This window comes from Marmota marmota, unplaced genomic scaffold, assembly GCF_001458135.2.
Source record: "Marmota marmota marmota unplaced genomic scaffold, marMar, whole genome shotgun sequence".
In the NCBI taxonomy this organism is placed as follows: Eukaryota; Metazoa; Chordata; class Mammalia; order Rodentia; family Sciuridae; genus Marmota; species Marmota marmota.
Genome location: NW_026000185.1, coordinates 26674405 through 26700192, shown reverse-complemented (window position 1 = coordinate 26700192; position 25788 = coordinate 26674405). Strand labels below are relative to the sequence as shown.

Genomic DNA, 25788 nt, shown 5'->3' with positions numbered 1-25788 from the left:
AAATTACAAGCAAAATTAAAAACCTAATGGTTGATTTTTAACGACAGAGTAATAAAGATGAAGAAACAGCTGCTGAGATTGTGGCTCAGCGGTAGAGCGCTCGCCTAGTACGTTTGAGGCCCTGGGTTCAATCCTCAGCACCACGTAAAAAAATAAAATAAAATAAAGATGTTGTGTCCAAATACAAGTAAAAAAAATTTTTTTTTTTAAAATAAGATGAAGAGAGAATTAGTGAAATGGAAGTTAGAAGAAACATGGTTCACTGTAGAGAAGAAAACATGAGAGAGAATGAACAGGGTAAGAGACTTAAAGGGAGAACTGACGTTTAATCGAGTCTCGTCGTAGGTCAGGTAGTAGAAAACGGGAGGTCTCTGTAGAGCGGATAGTTGGTGTGCCATACTTGACGAAGGGCAGTAATATTGAATAAGAAGAAATCCACACCTTGACACCCAACGCAGCTGTATAAAACCAAACACAACGAAAGCATCTTAATAGCAATGAGTTCTGTTGGGAAGGCTGAGGCAGGAGGGACTTGTCAGTGGCAACAGTGGAAGCCAGAGCACACCCGCCAGAGACAGGGAAGTAGTTGCCAACCAGGTTCCTATTCAAGAAAAGAATCTTTAGCAAAGAAAAATAGAGTGTCACGAGGAGGAAATTCTAAAGAATAAGCTTCAGGCAGAAGGGGTATCTGAAATACAAGAAAGAACAAGCAAAGAATGTCATAAATGTTTTAAAATCTTAAATGAAAATCAAATTGTTTAAAGAAACAGTGTTTCATTAAAATACATATACACAAAACTGAGTAATTAAGGAGTTATAGCCACTAATAACTATTAGGATCAAAAGAAGGAACAAGGATTGGAATTTAAGAGTCATCATCAGACATCAGTTTGGTAATGGACTTAGGACCTAAGTAGCAGATGAATTGTCCAAGAAGAAATGCAAATATGAAAAAGAGATTCATGTCAGTAGTAATGAGGCATTCATAGTGATTAGGTCATAACTCTGCAAAATGTTGGAGAGACTGATGGAATCAATATGAACCAATATGTTTAATCATTTCTGCTGGCAATATAAAATTCTTGGCATCTTTTGAATTATGAAGATGTGCATGCTTTTAGGTATTGAAAATTTTAAAAATATGGGAATAAAAAGGCCAAGGTAACTTCACTGAGGTGTTGGGAGACTGGTATAGTCCCATTTTGTTAGGTGGTGTGGAGATATGTAAGTGGTGCTTTTCTGGGAGGAAGAAATCTACAATCTGGCAGGTAGCAGGTGTAGTGGATCCTGGAGGCCTGCTCCTGACACTGAGAGTGTTTGGGTTCTTTGGGATTTTATTAATTTATATTGAGAATCTGTGTCCCACAGTATGTCCTTAGCATACTGTGAAACATTTGTTCCTTTTCTCAAGGAGCCTGCCCACCAGGTCTTTTTCCCGTAGGTGCACTCTAGGACCAGGAATCCCTGGAGGTTTTATGGGAAGAATTCATGGGAGCTGGGCTGGACTCTGCTGGCTTATATGCCCTTGTTTGATCCTTTCACTACAATTTCCGGGGTCATGAGGATTTTTATAAATGTATTTGATAAAGTTTAATCTCTGTAGTAGTCCAGTAAAGCTTCTTGTGGTGATGAGAGTGTTCTATATATAGGTACATGTGGCTTCTGAACACTGAAACTGGCCAGTGCCACTGAGGAACTGAACTGTCATTTAATCTTAATTTAACTGACTGAAGTGGCTGTCAGCTGACATGTCTGATAGGTCATCTCTGGACCGGATACTCTGGGTTGTTTGTTGATGACTGATTTTCTGCCTTACACAGTGAGATCACCCCCTCTCCCTCACCACCTCTCCATTATCAAGCTGCGCAGTGGGACAGTGAGTACCTTGTGTTAAGTACTGAGGAGCTGAAAGCCTGACGCTGTGCTTACCTGTGAACCATCTTGGCTCAGTTTCCCTTTCTATATTTATTTATTTTTTGGTACAAGAGATTGAACTCAGGATCACTTAACCACTGAGCCACATTCCCAGTCACCCCCTCCGCCCCCTTTTTTAATATTTGTTTTTTTTTAGTTGTGGTTGAACACAATATCTTTATTTTATTTATCTGTGTGGAGCTCAGGATCGAACCCAGGGCCTCGCATGTGCTAGGCGTACGCTGTACCACTGAGCCACAACCCCAGCCCCCCTTTCTATATTTAAAAGAGAGCCTTGCCTGGAACTTTCCATCCTCCTGCCTCAAGTCTACCAGTAGCTGGGTTCACAGATTACGGGCCACCGTGCCTGGCTGGGATCCATCTTTTTGTATTTCAGGTTTTCTGGAGTCCACAACAGTTTCCTTGATTTTTTTTTTTTTTTTTCCTTTTTGTTCCAAGGAGTTGTTGATGAAGTTCAGAATAAAAATCATGCTAGCTGCATTTCTTCTGAGTGCAGAACAAAATGCCCCATTTTTCTTGCTTTAAATTTTTGTTTCATGGGCTCTTCTTTGATTTTTGGCAGACCCAGAGCCTTTAGGTGCTAGGCAGGTACTCTGCTGCATTCTCAGCCCTTTTTATTTATTTTGTTTTGAGACAGGGCCTCACTGAATTGCCCAGTCTGGACTCCAGTTTGCCTCAGTCTCCTGAATTGCTGGGGTTACAGCTGTGTGCCACCTTGTCTGGCCAGCCTCTTGTTTTCCACCACTGAGCTACATTCCCAGCCCAGACCTTTCCTTTCCTCCTTTGCTGTGCTAGGGATGGAGCCCAGGCCTTGTGCCTGCTGGGCAGACACTGTGCCACTGAGCCACACCCCAGTCCTTTGTGTTTTGAGACGGCATCTTGCCAAGTTGCCCAGGCTGGCCTCAAACTTATGATCTTACAGATGTGTGCCACCCTGAGGCTTTCCTCTTGTATGTGAAGTCGAGAGAACATTCGAAAAAGGTGAGAGGTGAAAGGAACTTTCCTGGTAAGTGCTCGATCAGGTATTTGTCTACACAAGAGGCAGTGAGCGCAGCCCCTGCGGTTGAGCTGCAGCTGGTGGTGTGGTGAGCTCAGAACCAGCTCTATGGCTTTGGTTCTTGGAGGACCAGAGCATTGTGCTTGCCTGCTGTGCCCTCTGGGGAGTGTTGGCTGGCAGATTCTGGGAAAGAGAGAGGGGAAATATAGTTAGCTGCCAGTGCTCCATGCATGGTCCCAACTGAGCCCTCTCCAGGGAGGTGGCCTCTTGGGATCTGCCAAGAGCAGCCCAGTGAGATTCTGTTGTCACCCGGTGCACCATGAGGAGAGTGGACAGCTCTGAGCAACAGGCCGCCTCCCCTGTCCCCACTGAGCTGGCACCTCCAAGGTGCTTTCTTTCTTGCTGTGACTTGGCCGTCTGGCCCCAGGAGTTCCAGTGATGGAGCTGGACTGCCTGTGTGTGCCCTGAGAGAAGGGAGACAACAGTCGGCAGAAAGTTGTCTGGTTTCATGTGTTGACTCTGGTAGTGGCTCTGTGACTTGGAGAATCACTGCATTTGTAAAATGGGAACACATCTCTCTTTTCTCTTGCTGGGAAATTAAAGGAAAAGTGAGAATATGAATAAATATGTGTTTTCAGAAATAATGACAGTGTATTCTAACAAGTGTCTTATTGAAAAGTAATAGGCCTTTGATGTCTGTTTTGACTAAACCATATTTTAATACAACTTACTGAGGCTTCCTTATCCAAGAGAAAAGAATGCGGCTTTCCGGGATCCAGCCACTTGCCTGTCTGAAGCATTGTCTGATTCTGTCTCTAGTCATCCAGTGCACCCATTTCCAGAAAGCAGAATCTTGTTTTGAGAAACAAAATTACTTCCATTTGTCCACAGATATGGGGGAATAAGTGTCAGTTGATTTTTATTTGTTATACTGGGGATTGAACCTACTGGGACTCCACTGCCGAGGTACACCCGCAGTTTTAATTTTTTCTCAAGACAGGGTCTTGTTATGCATTGAAAGCTATCCTTGAACTTGAGATCCTCCTGTTTCAGCCTCCCAAGTCACTGGGATTATAGGTGTATGTCACTGCACCTGATTTTTATTTTAAAGATATATTTCCTAAGTATGTATTCTTCATTATTTGTTGAAGCCTAAAGTCTGGCTTGGCAGTTGCTTCTTTTGGTAACAGGTGTTAAATCTGGATTGCAGACTTCAAGGAAACAGTTCGTCCTTGTGGGATGTTTGACATGTTTTTAGGCCAAGGTGTATGCCCGCTCCCAGCTCCGCCAGTGCTTGTCAGGGTCCTCTGAGTATTGAGGTTTGGTGTCAGATATTCAGGTGTTTCCAGTGAGCTATGTACATGCAGACATGTTTTTAGATTCCCATTATGTTTCTAGTCTTTTAATTTTTCCATCATCCTTGTATATTGTTTTATTTTATTACTTGATCTGGAAAATTGGTTAATTTAACTAAAATGCAAGAAATAGTTTTAACACGCGTCTAATTTACATACTATTTATAGGAAACCAGATTTTAAAAATTGTTTCAGATTTTGCCTTCGAGTGTGTTTATGTAGGTTTTTAATTTTACTTTGGTTAAATATACATATTGTAAAAGTTTGTGTGTTCACTTTTAGTGATCGTACAGTTCACTGGCATTGAGTGTATTCATGTTGCTAGGGAGCTGTCACCACTGTCTTATCTCAAAAGCTATTCATGGGGCTGGGCTGGGGCTCAGTGGTAGAGCGCTCGCCCAACATGTGCAGAGCGCTGGTTCCATTCTCAGCACCACATTTAAAAAAAAAAAAAAGCTTTTCATCATTCCCGACTGACTCTCTGCCCCTGTTAATCAATAACTCCCCTTTACTGCCTCTTTCACCTGCTGGCACCCACCATTGTTTTGGAGTGGGGTACGGGGAATTGAACTCAGGGGCACTTGACTACTTGAGCCACATCCCAGCCCTATTTTATATTTTTTTTAGAGGCAGAGTCTCACTGAGCTGCTTAGTGTCTCACCATTGCTGAGGCTGGCTTTGAACTTGCTATCTTCTCTGCTTCTGCCTCCTGAGCCACTGGGATCACAGGTGTTCGCCGCTGTGCCCAGCTAACCCCCCACCCACCGTTCTTTGAATTTGAGTCTTCCAGTCACCACACATATAGAAGCTGTCCTGTGTCTGACTTAATCCGCTCATTAGTGCAGCGCTCCCAGGACTTACTGTGTGGAAGGCTGCATCAGACTGCCTTTTGAAGGCTGAGAGTAGTGCTCCATATCTGCATACGGCACATTTGTTTATTCATCTCTGTATGGACTTCTGGGTTGTTTCACTTTCTGATGGTTGTGAAAATGCTGCTGTGAATGTAGGTGCATGTAGGTGCTGGAGCCCCGGTGTTCAGTTCTTGTGTGTGTATCCAGAAGTGAAGTTGCTAGATGATGTGATGATCCTCTCCATCTTTGTAGGAACTGCTAAATTGTTTCCCACAGCAGCTGTGCACCCTTTTACATTGCAAGCAAGATGCATGAAGGTTCCCATTCCTCCATGTCTTTGCAACAGTTCATATTTTTTTAATATGTTGTGTTTTATGGTTTTTACATTCATCAGAGGATTTTTGCTAATACAAAAGTATCAGAAAATGTTTCCTAATGAGAAAAATAATCTTTATGGTAGAAGACACTTAGAGTTCCCTGAAGCCCTGCGGATTCTTTCTTTTCTAGTAAAAATTTCACCAGACTAGCCACTTCACCCACTCCTGTGCACTGCAGGAGGGGAGGGCAGGACAGAACTTTGTGTCTCTTGCTGTTTGGATCCTGGTAGAGTGTCCCCGTGTGGGAAGTTTCACCTCCTCTTCTTTCTCCCACTGGGAGAATTTTAACCAGTTCTGAGCACCTTCTGTTTTTTTTTTGTTGTTGTTGTTGTTTTTGTTTGTTTGTTTTAATTAGTTATACATGACAGTAGAGTGCATTTATGCACTTTGATATTTAAAAATTTTGTTGGTCCTGGGGGATTGAACGCAGAGCCTTGCACATGGAGGCAGGTGCTCTGCCTGTCACTGAGCTGCACCCCAGCCCAGCTGGGCGTCCTCGGGATTTAGTCTGGGTGGGATGCCAAGCTGAGTTCATGGAAATAATTAATGGTAGATGGGATGTGAAGAGGTAGGGTCCCTTTGAGGTAAAAGCTTTGGGGAAAGTAGATGACTGAAGAAGGGAAACTAAGCAATTGGTGGCCACCTCACAGCTCTGAAGTGTGCTGAGACCCTGGTTTCTGTCACTCACGTCCATGTTGCTTCTTTTGCACAGGGATCATGGCCCAGGTAGCGATGTCTACCCTGCCCGTTGAAGATGAGGAGTCTTCGGAGAGCAGGATGGTGGTGACCTTCCTCATGTCTGCCCTCGAGTCCATGGTGAGGTGGTCTGTGGTTCTGCCATAGTTGGATAGGATTGGTCTGTTGGATAAGGTGGATTTGTTTTCTATAAAACATTAAATTTGATTTTAAAAAGAATAGTTTTTTTTACTTGTTATAAATTTAAGCTTTTGAAACCACATTTTATTACTGAGCTTCAGAATGTCCTTGAATATTTGTTTACATTTATTGCCAGTTTTTGTGGACGATCCATTGTTTTGCAAGTGTTAACTTTGAATTTATTCATAATATTTGAAATTGTTCCAAATAAGTTCATGGTGTGTGCTGCTGGTGTTTCATTGCACCTGTGTGTGGGTCACTCAGATCTTGGGCCATAAGGCCCGTAGCTCTTCTCTGTCCCATCATCTTGGTTATTATGCATTTACACAGTTGTTTCTGTTCTGCCACTGTCTATTAAATTTTGTACTGTGTGCTTTTTTTTTTTTTTTTTTTAGGGTGGTGGTGGTGGTGGTGGTAGTGGTGGTGATGTGGGGATTAAACCCAGGGCCTCACGCATGCTAGGCAAACACTCTACCACTGAGCCACATTCCTAGCTCATGTGTTAACTCTTTACTCAGGTTTTTTTTCTACCACACACAATTATAATGAAATTTTAAGTATATTCTTGCTGTGTTTTTATATTTCTAGGACAGTAGATGTATATGTACAATTTGTTTATTATGTTTTTATAGGCTTATAGCTGGAGAGAAAATATTTGATTCAAAACACATCAGACTTAGGTATTTCTGACAAACTAGAATGAAATATTCCAAGCTGGAAGAAGTTGTGCATTTTCCATGTTTTAAGTGGCTGACCACCACCAGATACCTCACAGGGCTCAGTTGATAGTGTTAGTGTATCATCTTTTTTTTTTTTTTTTTTTTGGTACTGGGGATTGAACTCGGGTGCTTAACCACTGAGCCACATCCCAGCCCCTTTTTAAATATGTTATTTAGGGACATGGTCTTGCTGAGTTGCTTAGGGTCTCACTAAGTTGCTAAGGCTGGCTTTGAACTTGTGATCCTACTGCCTCAGCTTCCTGAGCTGTTGGGATTATAGGCTGTGCCATTGCCTCCTGCTGGTAGATTCTCTTTTGTTTTCCATTAGGGCATTGTTTTCTTCCTTTACTGTTTTTTTTTTTGGGGTGTGTGTGTGTGTGTATGTGTTGTGGTATTTGGCATTAAACGCAGGGCCTCATGTGTGCTAGGCAAGCACTTTACCACTGGACAGATCCTTAGCCCATTCTGGCTGGAGGTGTATTTCAGTGGTAGAGTACTCACCTAGCATGGGCAACGCCCTAGGACTGATCCCCAGCACCACAAGGAAAAAATTAAAGTTACCTCTTGAAGAAAAGTAAGAATGGTGTATGGTCATATGCTGTAACTTCATGAACATCACTCCCCAATTTTTTTTTTTCTTCTTTCTGGTAAGGTTTCTTTCTGGATTTTAACCCTTCATCAGTTCCCTTAAACTACCCCTCCAGCTAAAGCACTCAGTTCTTTATACCCAGCTGTTTTAGTAAGTTCTTTTTTTGGGGGGTAGTGGTAGTAGGGATTGAACCCAGGGACACTTTACCACTGAGCCATATTCCCAGCCTTTTTTTTTTTTTTTTAACTTTTGAGACATGGGCTCACTAAGTTGCTTAGGGCGTTGCTAAATTGCTGAGGCTGGCTTTGAATTTGGCAATCCTCCTGCTTCGGCCTCTTCAGCTGCCGGGATTATAGGTGTGTGCCACTGCACCTGGCTGAACTAAGTATTATGTAGAAATTACTTCCACTTAGAAAATTAGAGATTGATTATTGTATAAACCAAAAACAGAAGAAAGCTAGTTTTTAATAAATGATACTGAAACAATAAGCTATTAGGGAAAAAAGCTTCAGTTTATGGAATCATCATGTTTCAAGGTAAATTCTAGACTGAAAAATAATTACTCTAAGACAAATTTGAAATCCTGATACTGTAGAAAGATGGGCAAAGGATATGATAGTTTGCAGAAAATTAGACCACAATACTCATTAATTTTATTACCAACCAGAGGAGTATTGGTTATGATATTAGGATTTTTAGCATAGTTGCACACTGGCATTTGGTAGAATGAGGTGAACCTTCTTAGAAAGCAGATTTCAGTAGATGGTAAGAATCCTGACAGTGTTTATGCTTCCAGTGTTAGTTCTTGCTCTCTTTCATGCCACTGATTCTTTTTTTTTGGTACCAGGGATTGGACTTGGACACATTACCACTGGGCTACATCCCCAGCCCTATTTTGTGTTTTATTTAGAGACGGGGTCTCACAGAGTTTTCTAGCGCCTTGCTTTTGCTGAGGCTGGTTTTGAACTCATGATCCTTCTTTCTCAGCCTCCCAGCCACCAGGATGACAGGTGTGGGCCACCGCGCCCAGCAGTGGCACTGATTCTTGAGAAAATTTTTCAAGTTGCATATGAATGTTTTCTTACCAGATTATTATTGCAGTATTATTTTTAGGAGACAAAATGGAATCTAGCTGCCTTTTCAGTAATGTTAGCACTAAATGAATCATGATACATCTGTAAAATGGGCTTTTTTGTGTGCTTTTTGAGATGGATATTGCTGTGTTGTCCAGGCTGGCCTTGAACACCTGGGCTCAAGTCAAGTTGAGTCTCTTGCTTCAGCCTCCCAAATTGCCATGATCACAGGTACCACCACCAGACCCTGCGTATAAAGGGTGCATATGAAGTTAGTAGGTAGCATACCCACCTCGATGTGGTTTCAGTTGAGTATGCACTCCTAAAAATTTCTGGAGGTGAAATTCTGTAGTGGGTGTTAATGGAGTGGGATTTAGAACCCCTGGCTTCCTATTTCAGGGCTGATGCCATTAAATTCTCACAGTTGCATTTAGCTTTAGAGTCCCCTTGCTCATCTCAGCCCTTGCCTTGGTAGGGTACCCCAGCTCCCAAACTCCTCCAGGGCTATTCCTTCATAGCTCTACCCACTCCTGCCTCTCCTGTACCTCTCAGATGTGATGGAGAAAATTCCCCAGCAAGAATGTATGCAAATCTCTTTTTTTAAAGAATCTCATCTATAGCAGTTTGCAGAATATTTCTGCTTTTTTCCTTAAAAATTCTTGTGTTTTCTTCTGCTTGGAACTAGTTATGAAAATTACCTACAAAGATAGGTACATTAAAATGGAGACACTTCTGTATGTGATATTAGAGAGGAATTTCCCTCCCGATTATGCATTAAAAGTTTTTATGATGGTTGTGGTGGCACCTGTAATCCCAGCAACACGTGAGGCTGAGGCAGGAGGATTCCAAGGTCAAGGCCAGCCTGGGCAACTTGGCAAGGTCCTGTCTCAATATGAAAAATAGGAAAGAAACCTGGGAACTGTAGGTCAGTGATAGGGTACCCTGGGTGCCATCCCCCTCACAGGGCAGAGGACGGTTTCTAGCACAAGGTCCTTGTGTCCAGCCTGCAGACACTGTACTCCAACAGCTCTTGACGTACAGCGTTCGCTGCTTGTGTTGCAGTGTAAGGAGCTGGCCAAGTCCAAGGCGGAAGTGGCCTGCATCGCGGTATACGAGACAGACGTGTTTGTGGTCGGAACCGAGAGGGGTCGTGCTTTCGTCAACTCCAGAAAGGATTTCCAGAAAGATTTTGTAAAATACTGTAAGCAATGTCTTTTTTTTTTCTTTAGTATCTTGTAAATTTTAAATATACTTATAGGTAAGACATCATATTTTCTTTCTAATGCAGAAAGAGATTCATACAAAAAAAGCAAAACCCAAAACAAAACCTTCCTGACATGTTTATGGAAACATTTCAAGATGCTCAAACTGAATCACTGACATGGTAATATATTGGTGCAAATACTGAAGAGTTTAAGAAAAATGGTAATTGTTTGATGTACTGTGTTCCTAGTGAGGCATTACTCTGGATTGTGAGAACACATTAGAAAGAAGGTGAAGTTCTGAATTGGTTAAGTCTTTTTTTTTTTTTAGTATTTTTTTTTAGTTTTAGGGGGGACACAATATCTTTATTTTATATTTATGTGGTGCTGAGGATCGGACCCAGTACTTCATTCATGCTAGGCGAGTGCTCTGCCACTGAGCCACAACCCTGGCGGTTAAGTCTTATTCAGATAAGCAGGTCCCCCCTTCCTCCCTCCTCGCCCCATTCCCTAGACCCAGGGCCTGGCTGGTTCCTGGTGAGCTCTGCTGCTCAGCCACTGCTCAGCGTAAGGGGTTTGTTCCGCTCAGCTCTGAGGTTCAGGCCTATGCCAAGATGTGGCCTTCCTTTGGCCCTTCCTGCTGTGGTAAATGCCTGGTGTGTGGGAAACAAGTGTCTCAATGGAGCTGAGCCTGAGCGTGGAGCAGAGTGAAGGTGGGCTCCCCACACTGCCCACGTCGCCTGGTAGGCACTCCTGACTGTGTCTTCATGGAGTTTGTCTTCTTTCCTTCAGGGGCCTCAGGGAGCTTGTTTGACTTTGGAGTGAGAACAGTAGCAAAAGTTGTCAGAGGTGTTAATCCTCGCACACTTGCACAGTGTGAGTGTTGTGTTAAGTGTTCAGCCTGCGTACATTCGCGTGACAGCGTGTCTTAAACACAGAAGGAGGAGAGGAAAGGAGGGAGTGCTCACAGCCAAGCACAGGCTCTGAGATCCAATCCACAACACCTGTGGCAGATTAGGAATGAATACAAACAGGTTTAATTTGTTAACTTAGGTGCTCAATTGCATTTTTAATCCTTTTCAAAAGTCCAAAGAGTGTAGACCAGTGGTGGAACGGAACACTTGCCTGGTATGTGGGAGGCCCTGGATTCAATCTCCCATATCATCTCCTCCCCCCAAGAAAGATGTGTCTAGGGCTGGGGATGAGACTCAGTGGTAGAGCTTTCCCCTGGCACGCGTAAGGTCGTGGGTTTGAACCCTGGCAAGCCCTAGGGGGGAAAGCATACAGCCCACCACTGTATGTATTTTCACTCCCAGTTGTAATTCTGATCTGTCTATTTTTGACACCAGGGATTGAACTCAGGGGCAGTAGACCACTGAGCCACATCCCTAGCCCTATTTAGTATTTTATTTAGAGACAGGGTCTTGCTGAGTTGCTTATTAGCACCTTGTTTTTGCTGATACTGGTTTTGAACATTAAGGGCTCGATTTTATTTATCTATTTAAGTTTATACTGATGATGCTGTTTTGATTGGTGCTCCTCAGCTGCCATCTGCCCATGAGTGCTCTGATCTCACTGCGGCTGTGCGTGTACTCTCTTCTGCATACATCCTTACTCCTATGGTGCTTCAGGGGCTAGCTGAGGATTAGGGTTATCTGCAGCCCTTTGGTGTTCGCACCACTGAGGACATCCTGGACATCTTTGGTCCCCTCCCTCTCATTTCCTGACTCCAGATCAGAGGATGATAAGGACCCAGGACTGTCTTCACCTCCTGATTGCTCCCCAGAGTAAAGAGATAGGATGCTATCATGCTTTTTTGAATGTTCTGAAGTAGATGACCCCCTGCTTTGTTTCCCAGTGACATCATTATACTTGTTATTTTTTGAGACAGTCTCATTAAGTTGCTTAGGGTCTTGCTAACTTTTCAAGGCTGACCTTGAACTTGATCTTCCTGCCTGGGGTTACAGGTATGCCCCAATACACCCGTGACCTAACCCCTGCCCTTCCCCAGTATTTTCTGGCGAATTTTCTTTGGATGTCATTCTTAAGTTCCTAATGCAGGCGGTCTTTTTCAATTTAGGATGGAGTTATGTCCCAATAATCCCATCATAAATTGAATGTATTGTTAAGTCCAAACTGTGTCTAATACTCACTACACACCCAATTAGTCCAACCTGCCTTAGATATGCCTGGGGCACTTAGCTTGCCCAGGCCACCCCACTGGGCAAAATCCCCTCACACCAAGCCTGTCTTACACGAAGCATGATGTATTCATGTCGTTTATTAAACACTGGATTGAAAATGAGAACGGGAGTGGTGGTTTGGGTACACTTCCGTGCCCTTAGAAAGGTGAGGAGTGGAACACCAGGAGTCTGCGTTTGTTTTCATAACAGGGTTTTGCAGATAAGGAGCAACTGAGGTCTTCTGAAACCTAATAAATAGGACAAGGAGTCAGTGTTAGAAATTCTTCAGGAGAGTTGAGTCCCTTTCCTAGTATTTAGAGAAGTGATGTCCAAATAAATATATGTCACGTAATTTTAGTTTTCTAGGGGTGACATTAAAATTAAGAACTGAAATTCATTTTAGTGATTTTTTAAACTAATTTTTTAGTTATAAATGGACACAATACCTTTATTTTATTTATTTTTATGTGGTGCCAAGGATCAAACCCAGTGCCTCATACATTTTAGGCAAGTGCTCTACCACTGAGCCACAGCCCCACATTTTTGTGATTTTTTTTTTTTTTTTAATGTAATTTTACTATCTAAAGTATTATTTCAACATGGAGTGGAATCTAGACCTCTTGAGGAGGTGATCTCGCTGTAGCTGAAGGCTGGAGCCGGGGTGCGTGCTGGCAGGCCTGCCTCCCCTGCTGGGCACCAGCCCGCGTCCCTGAGACCCGCTGTGCTGGCGCTCACCACACACCCTGGTCTCTCCTGCCACATCCTCAGTACCATGGTATCTTGTGGACTTGAGTTTGACTTTGCACATCTAGAATTTTTTTGTGATGATTTAGATTTTTTAACTAATAAATTATTTATCTTTTTTTTTTTTTTTAAAACCGCTAGTAGCTAATGTGCAGTATTTTTAGTTTACGCTTACATCAGAGTTGTTTGCCATTTCATATGAATTTCATGCAAGTCTTCTAGGTTTTTATTTTAAACGTTTCCTCTTTATCCTTGTCTTCATCGTAAATGTTAGAATACAGGAAAAATATTCCTACTAGCAGCCAGATAGTGGGATGAGAGTCATGGCCTTCACGTCACCCATTGTTTTCCAGGTGTTGAAGAAGAAGAAAAGGCAGCCGAGATGCATAAGATGAAGTCCACACCTCAGGCCAGCCGGATGAGTGTGGACGCCGTAGAGATCGAGACGCTCAGGAAAACAGTTGAGGACTATTTCTGCTTTTGCTATGGTAAAAGCCATGCCCCTTGATTTTGTAAGACACATCATGTGGGAGTTTTCTAAATGGTAGATGATGTCCTTGGCTCAGCAGTTCTTGCACACATTCTTATAGATTGAACAGGTTGATTCCCAGATATGAGGTGAAAGTAGAAACAGCATTTCTTTGCATCTCCATTTCCCTGGGTGTGCAGCGCTGGGGACAGACCAGGGCCTGTGCATGCCAGGGAGGTGCCGTACATACCACTGAGTCACATCTCAGACCTCCATTTTCTTTTTGGTACTGGGGATTGGAACCAGGGGCACTTACCCACTGAGCCACATCCCCAGCCTTGTTTTCACTTTTTATTTTGAGAAAGGGTCTTGCTAAGTTACTGAGGGCCCCACTAAGTTGCTGAGGCTGGCTTTGAACTTGTGATCTTTCTGCCTCTGCCTCCCAGGCCCCTGGAACCTCTGTTTCCATTTTCAAGGAACCCAGAATCAAGTGTAGCTTTTAGAGTTGTTCCTTTTTGACAGTAATGCTGATCTCCCCAATTTCCTGCAAAATCGCCTTCTGTTAATCATGTGTTCCGCAAAGCATGTCAAAGGAAATAGTCAAAGGGGGGGCGGTGTCGGCAAAGCTGCTCTGTAGATTGAGTCTTCAGTCTGGGGCTCATCACTGGTCAGCACAGACAGGCTGACAGATACACGTTCTCGGTTGTATCTGTAGTTTTATTTACCTACTTAAGGGTTCAGAATATTAGCTGAAATTTTTCAAGTTATCTTATGGAAATAGTTGGATTTGTCAGGTTTTTATGTCCTGAAACTGAGTTCCATATGACCAGAATGTGTTAAACCAGTATGGACCATCTTATGACAGAATATTGCAAGAAATCAGTCATTTTTGCTCTCCTTTTGTGTAAATTTAGGGTTAAATTTCGACCCTTTGGATGTGTAAAACTAACAGGACTAGGACCCTGTAGTATTTCAAAGTAATTTTATAATGAGATACTACAAAGTGTCAGGAATGCTATTTATTAGTTGGTGATAAGCTTTTTTTTTTTTTTTTTTTTTTTTAAAGAGATTTTTTTTTTTTAAGATGGACACAACACAATGCTGTTGTTTTTATGTGGTGCTGAGAATGGAACCCGGTTCCCGCCCCTGGTGATAAGCTTTTGATAGTTTCTTACTCTTAGTCATTTAATGATGTTTATTTTCTTCACTCCTTCCTCAGGGAAAGCCTTAGGCAAATCCACGGTGGTGCCTGTCCCGTATGAGAAGATGCTTAGAGACCAGTCGGCTGTGGTAGTGCAGGGCCTTCCAGAGGGAGTCGCCTTCAAACACCCTGAAAATTATGACCTTGCAACTCTGAAATGGATTTTGGAGAACAAAGCAGGGATTTCCTTTATCATCAAGAGGTGATGTGCTTTCCTCCTTCTGGCCCATCAACAGTTTATTCACATAAAGTTGAATATTCACTTCATTTTAATAGTTTTTAAATTGTTTAATGCAGATATCTATATTTGTGCTTTATAAGACTCTTGTGTGCTCATACATGGTTTGTGTTTTGTTCTAATGCAGACCCTTCTTAGAGCCAAGGAAACACCTGGGTAAGTGACTGCTTGGTTCACACGACAGTCGACTGGGTCTCAAGGTCCCCTTTGTCAGATCTTGATACATCATGATGCTTTCTCCCTTATTCTCTTTGAGGCTGTGGTTTAGGACACTTGGGAGTGGTGTCTTCTGAGTAAACAGTGAAAGATTCATGAGCTGAAAAAGTAGAGGCTAGTTTTATATTTTCTGCTCATTGCTCTGTGCTGGACCAGGTTTTATGTTGGCAGTGGGTAAGATCGTCTACTGGATCTGTTCCTCTTGCTTGGAATGTGAGTGGGACTTAAATTTACCTTATGTTCATTGAAATGGCAACGCATCACTGGGCACCGAATCGGACAGCAAGGAAGATACAATTGCGTACAGCATTAAAGCTTTTGAGTGCTTGGGATTGGGTTGTGGCTCAGTGTTAGTGCACTTGCCTAGCAAGTGAGGCACTGGGTTCGATTCTCGGCACCACATATAAATAAATGAAAAAAATAAAGATCCATCAACATCTAAAAAGAAAATTAAAAAAAAAAAAAAAGAAAAAAACAACTTTTGAGTGCTTGTCATCTGCTGGAGGGACACGTCCAGGTGACAATTGTGGTGAGAAATAACATTCCCCACCAGGTGCCGGTCTAGAGGAGCACAGCAGAGGCAGGATCCCTCACAGTTCAGCAAGGGCTTCAGTGAGGGCCGGGAGACATGCCCGGGAGAACGAGGAGGAGTCCAGCAGGACTTCCTTTAGGAGCATGTGGCCATTGCCTTTGAAGAGAGACTCCTCTTGCCTCAGCTTCCTGAGTTTCTGGGATCATAGGCGTGGGCTGTGGGGCCAGTTATTTGAGACTTTTCAAAAGTTAGATAACCTGGGGCTGGGGATGTGGCTCAAGTAGTAGCGCGCTCGCCTAGCATGCATGAGGCACTGGATTCAATTCTCAGCACCACATAAAAATAAAATAAAGATATTTAAAAGAAAAAAAAGATAACCAATATCACTGGAAACCTCTAACAGAATGCAAAGAAAGAGTCGTGTGTACATACTCACATATGTATTTTGTTCTCTGTTATACAATCTTTAAAAATATTTTTATAATGGTGAAAAACGATTAATTTTGCAGTACTAGGGATTGAACCTGGTGGCACCTGACCACCGAGTTCCATCCACAGCCCTTAGTGTTTGTTACTTTGAGACAAGGTCTTGCTGAATTGCCCAGGCTGGCCTTGAACTTGTGATCCTCTTACCTCAGCCTCTCCAGTAGCTGGAGTTATGGGTGTGTACTACTGTGTCTGCTATCTTTATTAAGGTGTAGTTGGAAACTCAGTCATTTCAAATGTAGAATTCCATGATGTTAGTTTGCAGTCTTTAAAATTTTAAAACAGGGATGGGGATGTTGCTCAGTGACCGACCATTGCTTGGCTACCATGTGTGGGGCCCTAGCACCCCAAAAAAAGGAAAACAAAGACAGCGAACACTAGGTGGGGCGTTCACACTTGTAATTCCAGCTCCTCAGGAGGCCGAGGCCTGGGTGACTCAGTGAAACCCTGTCTTTAAAAAATAAAAAATACAAAGGGCTGGGGCTGGGGCTCAGAGTGTGCGTGAGTAGAATGGTCATGGAATAACAACGTATATCCTTTTTTTGGGGGTGTTGGGGGGGTACTGAGGATTGAACCCAGGATCTCTTAACACTGAGCCCCACCCCCAGCACTATTTTGTATTTTATTTAGAGACAGTATCTCACTGAGCTGCTTAGCACTTTGCTTTTGCTGAGGCTGGTTTTGAACTCACCATCTTCCTGCCTTAATCTCTTGAGCCACTGGGATTATAGGCGGGCGCCACCATGTCCGGCTCAACATATATCCTTTTGAGATGAGCTTTTTCTTTCTTTAAACTGAGTTTAATTACCTTGAGAGTCAGCAGTATATCAACTGACTATATCAACTGTCCCTTGAATGTAGCAGTGAACCTCCTATTTATCCATTCTCTGTTTGAAAGACATTCCAGTTGTTCACACTATTAGCATTGATGCTGCTGTAAACATACTGGAGCCCGTTTTAGTCTGGACATGTACCTTCATTTCTCTTGTAGATATTTGTAGGACTGGAACTGCTGGATCTTAGGGTAAAGTTGCATTTCACTTGCAAGAAAATGCCAAGCTTTTTACCCATGTGGCTCCACCATTTTACGTTTCTACCAATAGTGTGGATGTGCCAGGTTCCCCATGTCCCTGCTGGCTTGTTTTGTATTTTGGCCATTCTGATGGGTGTGAAGTAGCATCTCATCTTGGCTTTGATTTGCATTTGGTGATGGTGATAGTGTTGGTGGTGGTGGTACTGGTGTTGAACCCAGAGGCACTCTCCATTACTGTGCTACACCCTCAGCCCTTTTTATATTTTATTTAGAGACAGGATCTTGTTGAGTTGCTTAGGGCCTTGCTAAGTTGCTGAGGCTGGCTCTGAACTCCTGATCCTCCTGCCTCAGCCTCCTGAGCTATTGGCATTACAGGAATGTGCTGCCTGTAAGGTTTTTGGACTGACCTTTAGATCAGTCTTTTTTTCTTTGCCTGGGGATTGAAACTGGGACCTCACCCATGCCAGGCAAGCACTCTGTCTTGAGCTGCACTCCAGCCCCAGTCTGTCGACTCTTGGTTTAATGTGTGCATGTGACATGAGGGGGTGGTGTTAATCAGTCTTTTTTTGAGTGTATCCAGTTATTTCAGAACAAGTTAGTGGAAAGACTGTCCTTTCTCCCTGGGTTTCCTTGGCAACTTGGTTGGAAGTCAGATGACCCTGACTCTATTTCTGGGCTTTCTATAGAGAACTGTGCTATATGAGCATCAAGACAATTCACCTCTTCTTTGCAGTCTGAGTGCCTTTATTTCTTATTGCCTTGGCTGGACTCATATCAAACAATAATGGTGACAGTAGAAATCTTGTTCTTTGTATCAGCAGGAAAGCTGTCAGTTTTTATCATTAGGTTGGCAGTTAACTGGCCTCTCTGTTTTTCTGTATGACCTCTTAAGATTGAGAAAGATGAGTTTTTGTCATACTTCAGTTAAAATTCAGATTTAAAATGTTTTGGTAGTACTGACAATTGAACCCAGGGCCTTGGTAATGGTAGGCAAGTGCTATAAATTGAGCAGTACCCCCCCACACTTTTTTTTGGTACCTGGGATTGAACCTGTGGTTGCTTAACCACTGAGCCACATCTCCTGCCCTTTTGCATTTTTTATTTAGAGACAGAGTCTCTAAAGCTGCTTAGGGCCTTGCTAAGTTGCTGAGGCTGGCCTCAAACTTATGATCCTCCTGCCTCAGTCTCCCAAACCAGTGGGATTATGGGCATGTGCTACTGCACCTGGCTCTGATCTACTTTTCTTTTTTTCCCCAGATGTTTATGTAGGTTTATTTTATTCTTTATTGATGTGGTGCTCAGAATTGAGCCCAGTGCCTCACACATGCTATGAAAGTGCTCTACCCCAGCTCCAGCCCCTCAGACCCATTCTTAATAACAGTGTAACATCATCATCATTCCTTATACACCCACAGGCTTTTCCTGGCCTCCTCAATAAGTGGTATATTTTAGTATTAACTTCACTGACAAAAATAGGAGTGTTTTCATAAAAAGAAAGGTGATGGTGGTTTGTGGTTGAAAGATGTTAGAGGACTGCCATCTCTATGTTCATATGGAAGCCCAGATACACTTTTGTGTTGCTACTGTACTACTTACTAATCCAGCCCTCCCCCAGATTATTCGGTATTTAAAGCCTTTGGAAGCATTAGTCATGTTTAAAGGGTTGGGAGACCTAAATTTAATTTCTTTCTTGTTCATAGGTGGTCGTGTGATGGTAACAGATGCTGAAAGGTCCCTGTTGTCTCCAGGTGGAAGGTAAAGCATAATTTGGTCATTGCTATTAAACTACTGTACTTGATGCAGTCACTAGAATATTAAAACAGCTCAAAGTTCAGTATGCAGTCACGTCACCTGGGGATCTTGTGGAAATGCCTCTTTTGACTTGGAAGTTGTGAATCATAGTGCCACTATGAACGCACTCGAGAGGAGTGTACGTGGTTGTCACTACTGCACAGCTTGATCACGTTTCTTCCTTCTTTCAGTTGTGGCCCCATCAAAGTGAAAACGGAGCCCACAGAAGATTCTGGTATGTACTAGTGCTTTTAAAATTAATTATAAAGTAAAGATGAATGTTCCTTAATTTACAAGTTTATATTTGAATGATAAATTACTGTATTTTGATGTGTAATGGGCATTCCCTATAAATATCTTTCAACTGTGACAGTGTTTTTTGATGTTGTCCTGTTACACCAAGATCCGCAAAGAACTTGTTAATAGCGGTAGCCAGACGTTCATTGCTTGTTACCCATTTGATAATAAAAATTTTATTTTTCAGTGACACAGGCATATAAAATGTCAACTGGTTATACAGTGTATTTTGTAGAAATCAATATAATACCCTTACTCTCTTTCCTTTGTTCTCCCATTTTATACTTGCAAAAGAACCATTTTTATCTGTAAACTTGGGTATTTACTTGCTTAATTTAAGATACTATGCTTATACTCTTTCAGTGGGTTTTTTTTTAATGGACACAATACCTTTATTTAAAAAAATTTTTTTTTAGTTGTTGATAGGTCTTTATTTTATTTATTTATTTATATGTGGTGCTGAGGATTAAACCCAGTGCCTCACACATGCCAAGTAAGAGCTCTGCCTCTGAGCCACAGCCCTAGCCCTGCAAGTATTTTTTTGTTGTTCTTTTTTTTTGGATGGTATGTGGATGGAACTCCGTCCGGGTCTCATGGTTGCTAGGCAAATGCTTTTAATTTGAGATGGTTCTTGTTGAGTTGCTGGGGTGGATCCTCCTGCCTCAGCCTCCCAAGTAGCTGGGATTACATTTGTTTGCCACCATGCCTGGCTCAAATGTGTTTCATTTTGATGAAATTTATTTTTCAAGTTTTTCTTTCATTCATTGCTTATGTTGTGGCCGTATGCAGAAAATGCTTCCCAGCCTGAGGTCACAAATACTTAAGCTTTGTTCCTTCATGAAGTTTTATCATTTTAGTTTTTATATAAGTCTTGAGATCCATTGTACCTCAGTGGTGGTTGTGGAGGGAGCATGTGGATTCCTGGCTCTGCATGTGGAGGACCAGCTCCCTGTTAAAAGACCTTCTGTCTCCACGCATCTCGCTCATGCCTTCTGCTTCCCACCCTCCATCGGTTTCTAGGACTATGATGCTGGCATTTCCACTCCCACAGCTCTGCCTTTCATGGAGGCTTAATGTTCGATTTTATTTATTTACGATGTTAGAGAAATGAAGATGTAAGTATGCTGCTGCTTTGCTTTTCTGGCTTTTTCCATGTGGTTGAGTTGAGTTTTGCAGTTTATTTTTCAGATCCGAGTCTGATCTCCATCATGTTATTATTACCTGCTTTCTTGCCTTAGTCCATTTCTAGGGCAAAGCCATTTTTGATTATTTAAGATGATAGCTCTTCCTGATTAGATTTCAGTTTTGTTGGAACCATGTTTTGTTTTTCTGCATCTGTGCTAATTTTCTTCAATTTCAAAGTCAAGCAACTTCAACTTTTAAATATAATTTTCGCTTAGAAACCTAGTGCATCGTCACTGGCAGTGTGGTCTGCACCGTGCGTGGCATCTGGGAAGCACCAAAGTGCATGCACGAGGTTTGCTTATTAAGGAAAGTGAGTAGACTGCCATGGGGTGTGAGTGGGCACAGACTCTTCAGTTGTATAAAGCACAGTCTTCCCGTCTTAGCACAGTAGTGGCCTTCCTGGGTTTGACCCCTTGCAGGTGATGGGAAGCAGTTGTCACTTTTTTCTCAGTCTCTGGTGTTGCAGAGCCTGCCTGTGGATCTTTCACTCTGCTTTCAGATCACTCAACAAATATCTTAAATAGTTAATTTCAGATTTAATATTCCATCAGGCCAGGTGTGGCAGACACCTGTAATCCCAGTGGCTCCAGAGGCTAAGGTAGAAGGATCAAAAGTTCAAGGCCAGCCTCAGCAACTTAGCAAGGCTATGTCTTAATATAAAAAGGGCTGGGGATGTGGCTTAGTGGTAGTGCACCCTTGGGTTCCGTCCCCTCCCCCTTTTTGGTACTGGGGATTGAACCCAGGGGCACCTAACCACTGAACCATACACCCAGTCCTTTTTATTTTTTACTTTGAGACACTGCCTCACTTATTTGCTGAGGCTGACTTTGAACTTGCTATACTCCTGCCTTAGCCTCCTGAAGCTCCGGCATTGTGTGTGTGCCATCCGCCTGGCTTGGGCTTTAATTTTGACTTCTAAGTTGGTGTATCTTCCTGGCACTGGTACCTGGGGCCTTTTTTTAAATTGTTGTGGTGTTGGGGATTGCATCCACACCTGGTGTGTGCTGCACAAGTGTCCCACTGTGAGCCGTTCCCTAGCTCCGATAGCCTCATGGACCATTGCCAGGGTATTGGTGGAAACCTGGAGGCCTGGGCCTGGCATTTGCAACCAGAAGGGCCTGCTGTGACAGTGTTGCAGGCATGTGTGGAGGAGTGAGCTTGACAGAAACAGCAAGCAGACATGGAGCCAGAGGAAGGTCCACGTCCCTTCGTCCATTCTCCTCTGGCCTGCCGGCTCCCTGCTGTGTTCCTGTGTGGCAGATGCCTTTGCAGGGCAGGGGCACTTTTACACTGTGGTTCCACACATGGTTAGTTGCCAGCACCGGAGCTGGGAGTTTCCCCTCCCCAGGCCAGACGGAATCTGCCCAGCGGAGAAGGGTGCGGTGACATCGTTCCCTTGGAGGTTCTTGAATGAGTGCTCAGTGCTTGAACCTGTTTGAATATGGTTCCTTTTGTCCAGCATTTGCTCTGAGAACCCAGTAAAGTCTGAGCAGGGTGGATGCGCTGCTGTGACTAGGTCCTCCTGGGTGCACTCCAGCACGTCACCACAGCTAAAATCTGGGGGTCCCCAAGTGCATGTTCCCGTCTAAGAGCCTGCCTTGGCTTCTCGTGTCCCTTTGTCAGTCTTCTTTGAGACTAGGTCTCACTGAGTTGCTGAGGGCCTAGCTAAATTGGCCAGGCTGTCCTTGACACTGCGATCCTGGTGCCTCGACCCGCTGAGTTGCCGGGATGACAGGTGTATGTCACCAGGCCTGGCACACTTGCTTAATGGTTTTAGCAACAGATTTCTTTTGCCTATTTTGGACATTCCTATTAATGGAATGATGAAATATGTAATCTTTGGTCTGGTCCTAAATATGTGCCTCGAATTATGTATCTCAATTGTAAGTGGACCAATATTCTTCAAGAATTCATGGGGAAAAATTACAGAAAAGACTCTCAGAATATTAATAATTGTTAAAACTTCGGTTTGATTTTTCTTTCCTACCCTGCTATCTCTTAACCTTTTGTTCTTTCAGAATCGTTGAGTCATATCTGTGTTGTGCGCAGTCTGGCTGACGCCCTGACGTTAGCCCTGGAATGTCATTTGCTTTTATAGGCATTTCTCTGGAAATGGCAGCTGTGACGGTCAAGGAGGAGTCAGAAGACCCTGACTACTATCAGTACAACGTCCAAGGTAACGCCCGTGCGCAGCTCTGCTTCCTGGATGTTACTAGTGGTTAAAAATAACAGTTTATTTTGTACTGAAATTTCTTAATTTTTTTTTAATTGATTGGTGCTTCATTGGCTTATGCACTTGTAATTCGTCACAGGAATAAAACAGCCAGAAAATGGGTTGTAAAATAATCTGTAAGGAAAATTTAATAGCTAATAACATTCTTAAATGGACGAGCAAAAATTGTGGTAAAGTTAGGGCTCAGTTTGTTTTCAGTGATATTTATAAAATGTGTGGAAAATATTGAAAGTGTGAACTTTTTGTTGGTGTTATGAGGAGCCTCCTCAGAAACCACCTCACTGCAACCAGTTAGTGAGATGTCCATCACCCCTTGAGTTTTGTCCTTCTGTTGTGTCCTTCTGTAATCTGTCCTTTCCTGTCCTCAGGCAGCCACCATGTTTTCTGTCATTCAGTTTATATTTTCTCAGCATTTACACAAGTGGCATCTTAAAACACATGGCGCTCCTTGGCCTGGGGACAGAGTGGACTCGCCCCCTCCCCGGAGTCATGGGCAGTGCTGTGGGGTCAGATGCCACTGCGCTGCAGAATGTCACACTGCCATGTGCCTGGACCAGCTTGGCATCCTTTTGTCTCTGGGAGGCCATTTGGTTTTTCCACTTCGAAGTCACCACAAGTACAGCTGCTGGGAACCCTTGCCTCAGGTCTTGGCTCGGCCTTTCCTGCTCTCCAGCAGATTCCTCGGGATGGGTAGCTGGGTAGCTGGAAGGTATTTTAAGGTTTTCAGCAGGTGCCAGACTTCTCCAGAGTGCTTTGTGGGCTTTACATTCTAGTCAGGAGCATATGGAGTCACAGTCACTGCGCGTCCTTGCCAGCACTTGGGTGGTGCTTGTTAGTGTCGGTCACTTTCAGTGGGTGTGTTACGATTCATCATTGTGATTCTACTTTGTATTTGCCTAATATGTTTATTTTATTTAAATGATACATCTTAGTTCTGGAGCATTTATAAAGCATTCGGAATAAATTTAGTATGTGAATATCTGTATGCCTGTATTTGATTGTGTCATGATGGCAGGCGCTGTGGTGCATACTTGAAATCCTAGCTCCTTGGGAGGCTAAGGCAGGAGGCTTAGGAGTTTGAGGCCAGCCTCAGCAATTTAGGGAGACCCTTTCTCAAAATAAAAAATAAAAAGGGCTGGAATGGAGCTCAACCCCCAAGTTCAGTCCCCAGTATGCGGGCTAGGGGGAGATCATGTTTCAGTGAATGTCGTTGTTTTACTTTTCTTTCTTTCTTTTCCTTTTTTTATTGAAATGGTACTAAGGATTGAACCCAGAGCCTCACACATGCTAGGCAGGTGCTCCTCAGCTTTACATTTTGTTCTTAACAGTCAGTTCTGAACAGTTTACTGCCATTGGCATTAGGAGTTACATGGCAACACACTGAGTGAATTCTGACGACTTCTTTATTTCCTTTTTTTAATGGTACTTGTGATTGATCCCAGGGGCATTCTACCACTCATCTGCACCCTCAGCCCTGGATTTTTTTTTTTTTTTTAATAATGAAGTTATTGAATAGAAGCCTTTTGTCATGTGATTTGCAAGTAGTTTAATTGGTGAAATCCAGTTTATTGAGGTATTTTTCCCCTTGAATGAATTGTGCTTAAGTGTCATCTAAGAGATCTTTTTCTAACCTAAAAGTGACAGTGATTTTCTTCTGTTTCGCAAAATTTTGTATTTCTAAATTTAGGTGCATTTCCATTTTTTCAGTGAATTTTTGCACAGTGACATCCCGTGTTTTATGGCACCACCTTTTGAAAAAATTGTCTTCCCCTTGGGTTCTTTTTGCATCTGTCAGTTTCTAGAGCATATTCTGTTACCCTGATCTACTTGTCCGTCCTCTGCTGATGTCACATTGCCTTGCGAGTTCTGGATGTACAGTGGTTCTTGGAATCAGGTCACAAGCATCCTCCAACTTCATTATTCTTTTTTACAACTATTTTTAAATGTAAATTTAAAAACATTCAGCTGTGAGTTCATTGGCAGAGCCCCTGGGCCTCTTGACGGAGACTGTGCTGAGTCTGGATTGGTCTGGCTGGAGCCTAATAACTCTGTGTCTTGCTGTCCGACTCTTCCTCCTGGCCTTTGGTCAGCACTTGGGGTTTTCAGTGTTCAGATCTTGTACGTGGTTTGTAAGATCTATGCTTTTCATGGGCTTTGGTGTTAGCATACAGAGTGCTTTTTAAATTTTTATTTTAACTTCTATTTATTGCTAGTGCATGCGCTTACAGTTTATTTTTACATACTTTCTATCTTGTGATCTGGCTAACTTCACTTATTTTAGTAACTTTTTGGTGAAATCTCTGGGATTTTCTTGTGTAGATACTTGCATTCTCTGCGACTTGGGACAGTTTTATTCCTCCTTTTTCCCCGTGTGTTTACCTTTTCCTCTCCTGGGGTTAGAGCAGTGGGGGGAGCAGTGGCACGAATCTGCTTGATCCCATCTTGGCAGTTGGAGGAGCAAGTGGCTCAGCTTGATGCCTGAGTTCCTCGCAGGTGCCTTCATCAGGCTGGGAAAGTTCTCGGGTGTTTATATTTTAAGATTTTCAAGAAGCTTAAATGTGAACAGACTTTTGCATCTGTTGAGGTGATTCGATGGTTTTTCCTGTGCGTTAGTTTGCAAGTGTTGAATATCCCCACCTGGCCACGATGCAGTGTTGCGATCATGGTTGATGCGTGGGCTCGCTCTACGGGTCTTGAGCAGGCCAGGCAAGAGCCCTCCTGCTGAGCACATCCACAGCCCCTTCTGTTACTTGAGACAGGGTCTTGCTAAGGTGAGGAAGCTGGGCTTGAACGTGCACTATGTGCTCAGCCAGACATTCAGATTTTAGGTCACAGAGTTTGGCAAAACATGAATGTTATGCCACACTTACAAACTTATTAAAAAATTATAATCTAGAGATAGCAATAGATAAAGTACAATTAAATTTTCCAATTAATTATTTAGGAGTTCTATTATCCTCAACCATGGTCCGTCCACCAAAAATTCAAATACGAGTAGATCAACTCAAATCACTTAATGACTTTCAAAAGTTATTAGGAGACATAAATTGGATAAGGCCTTATTTAAGTATACCAACAGGAGAGTTGGGACCTTTATTTGATATCCTAAAAGGTCCATCAGATCCAAATTCACCCCGAATGTTAACGCCTGAAGCAAGAAAGGCATTAAAAATCATTGAAACATATATGGAAAATATGCATTTGGA

General features: G+C 42.9%; 1 protein-coding gene across 13 annotated transcripts in view; it reads left to right on the top strand.

Annotated features, from left to right (window-relative positions):
• Window positions 1-25788, top strand: part of Gtf2i (general transcription factor IIi) — a 96432-nt gene that overhangs the window by 24538 nt on the left and 46106 nt on the right. For 10 of the 13 annotated variants that reach the window (XM_048789899.1, XM_015491408.2, XM_048789897.1 and 7 more), the window contains 8 exons: window positions 6228-6331; window positions 9835-9973; window positions 13255-13389; window positions 14590-14773; window positions 14937-14965; window positions 18777-18831; window positions 19059-19102; window positions 22448-22525. In XM_048789899.1, the coding sequence (XP_048645856.1) occupies window positions 6233-6331; window positions 9835-9973; window positions 13255-13389; window positions 14590-14773; window positions 14937-14965; window positions 18777-18831; window positions 19059-19102; window positions 22448-22525 (763 nt within the window). In that variant the 5' untranslated portion in view covers window positions 6228-6232. Of the gene's footprint in view, window positions 1-6224; window positions 6332-9834; window positions 9974-10139; window positions 10157-13254; window positions 13390-14589; window positions 14774-14936; window positions 14966-18776; window positions 18832-19058; window positions 19103-22447; window positions 22526-25788 lie in introns of those variants that run through there. The other 3 variants (XM_015491406.2, XM_048789900.1, XM_048789901.1) reach the window with 3 other exon arrangements.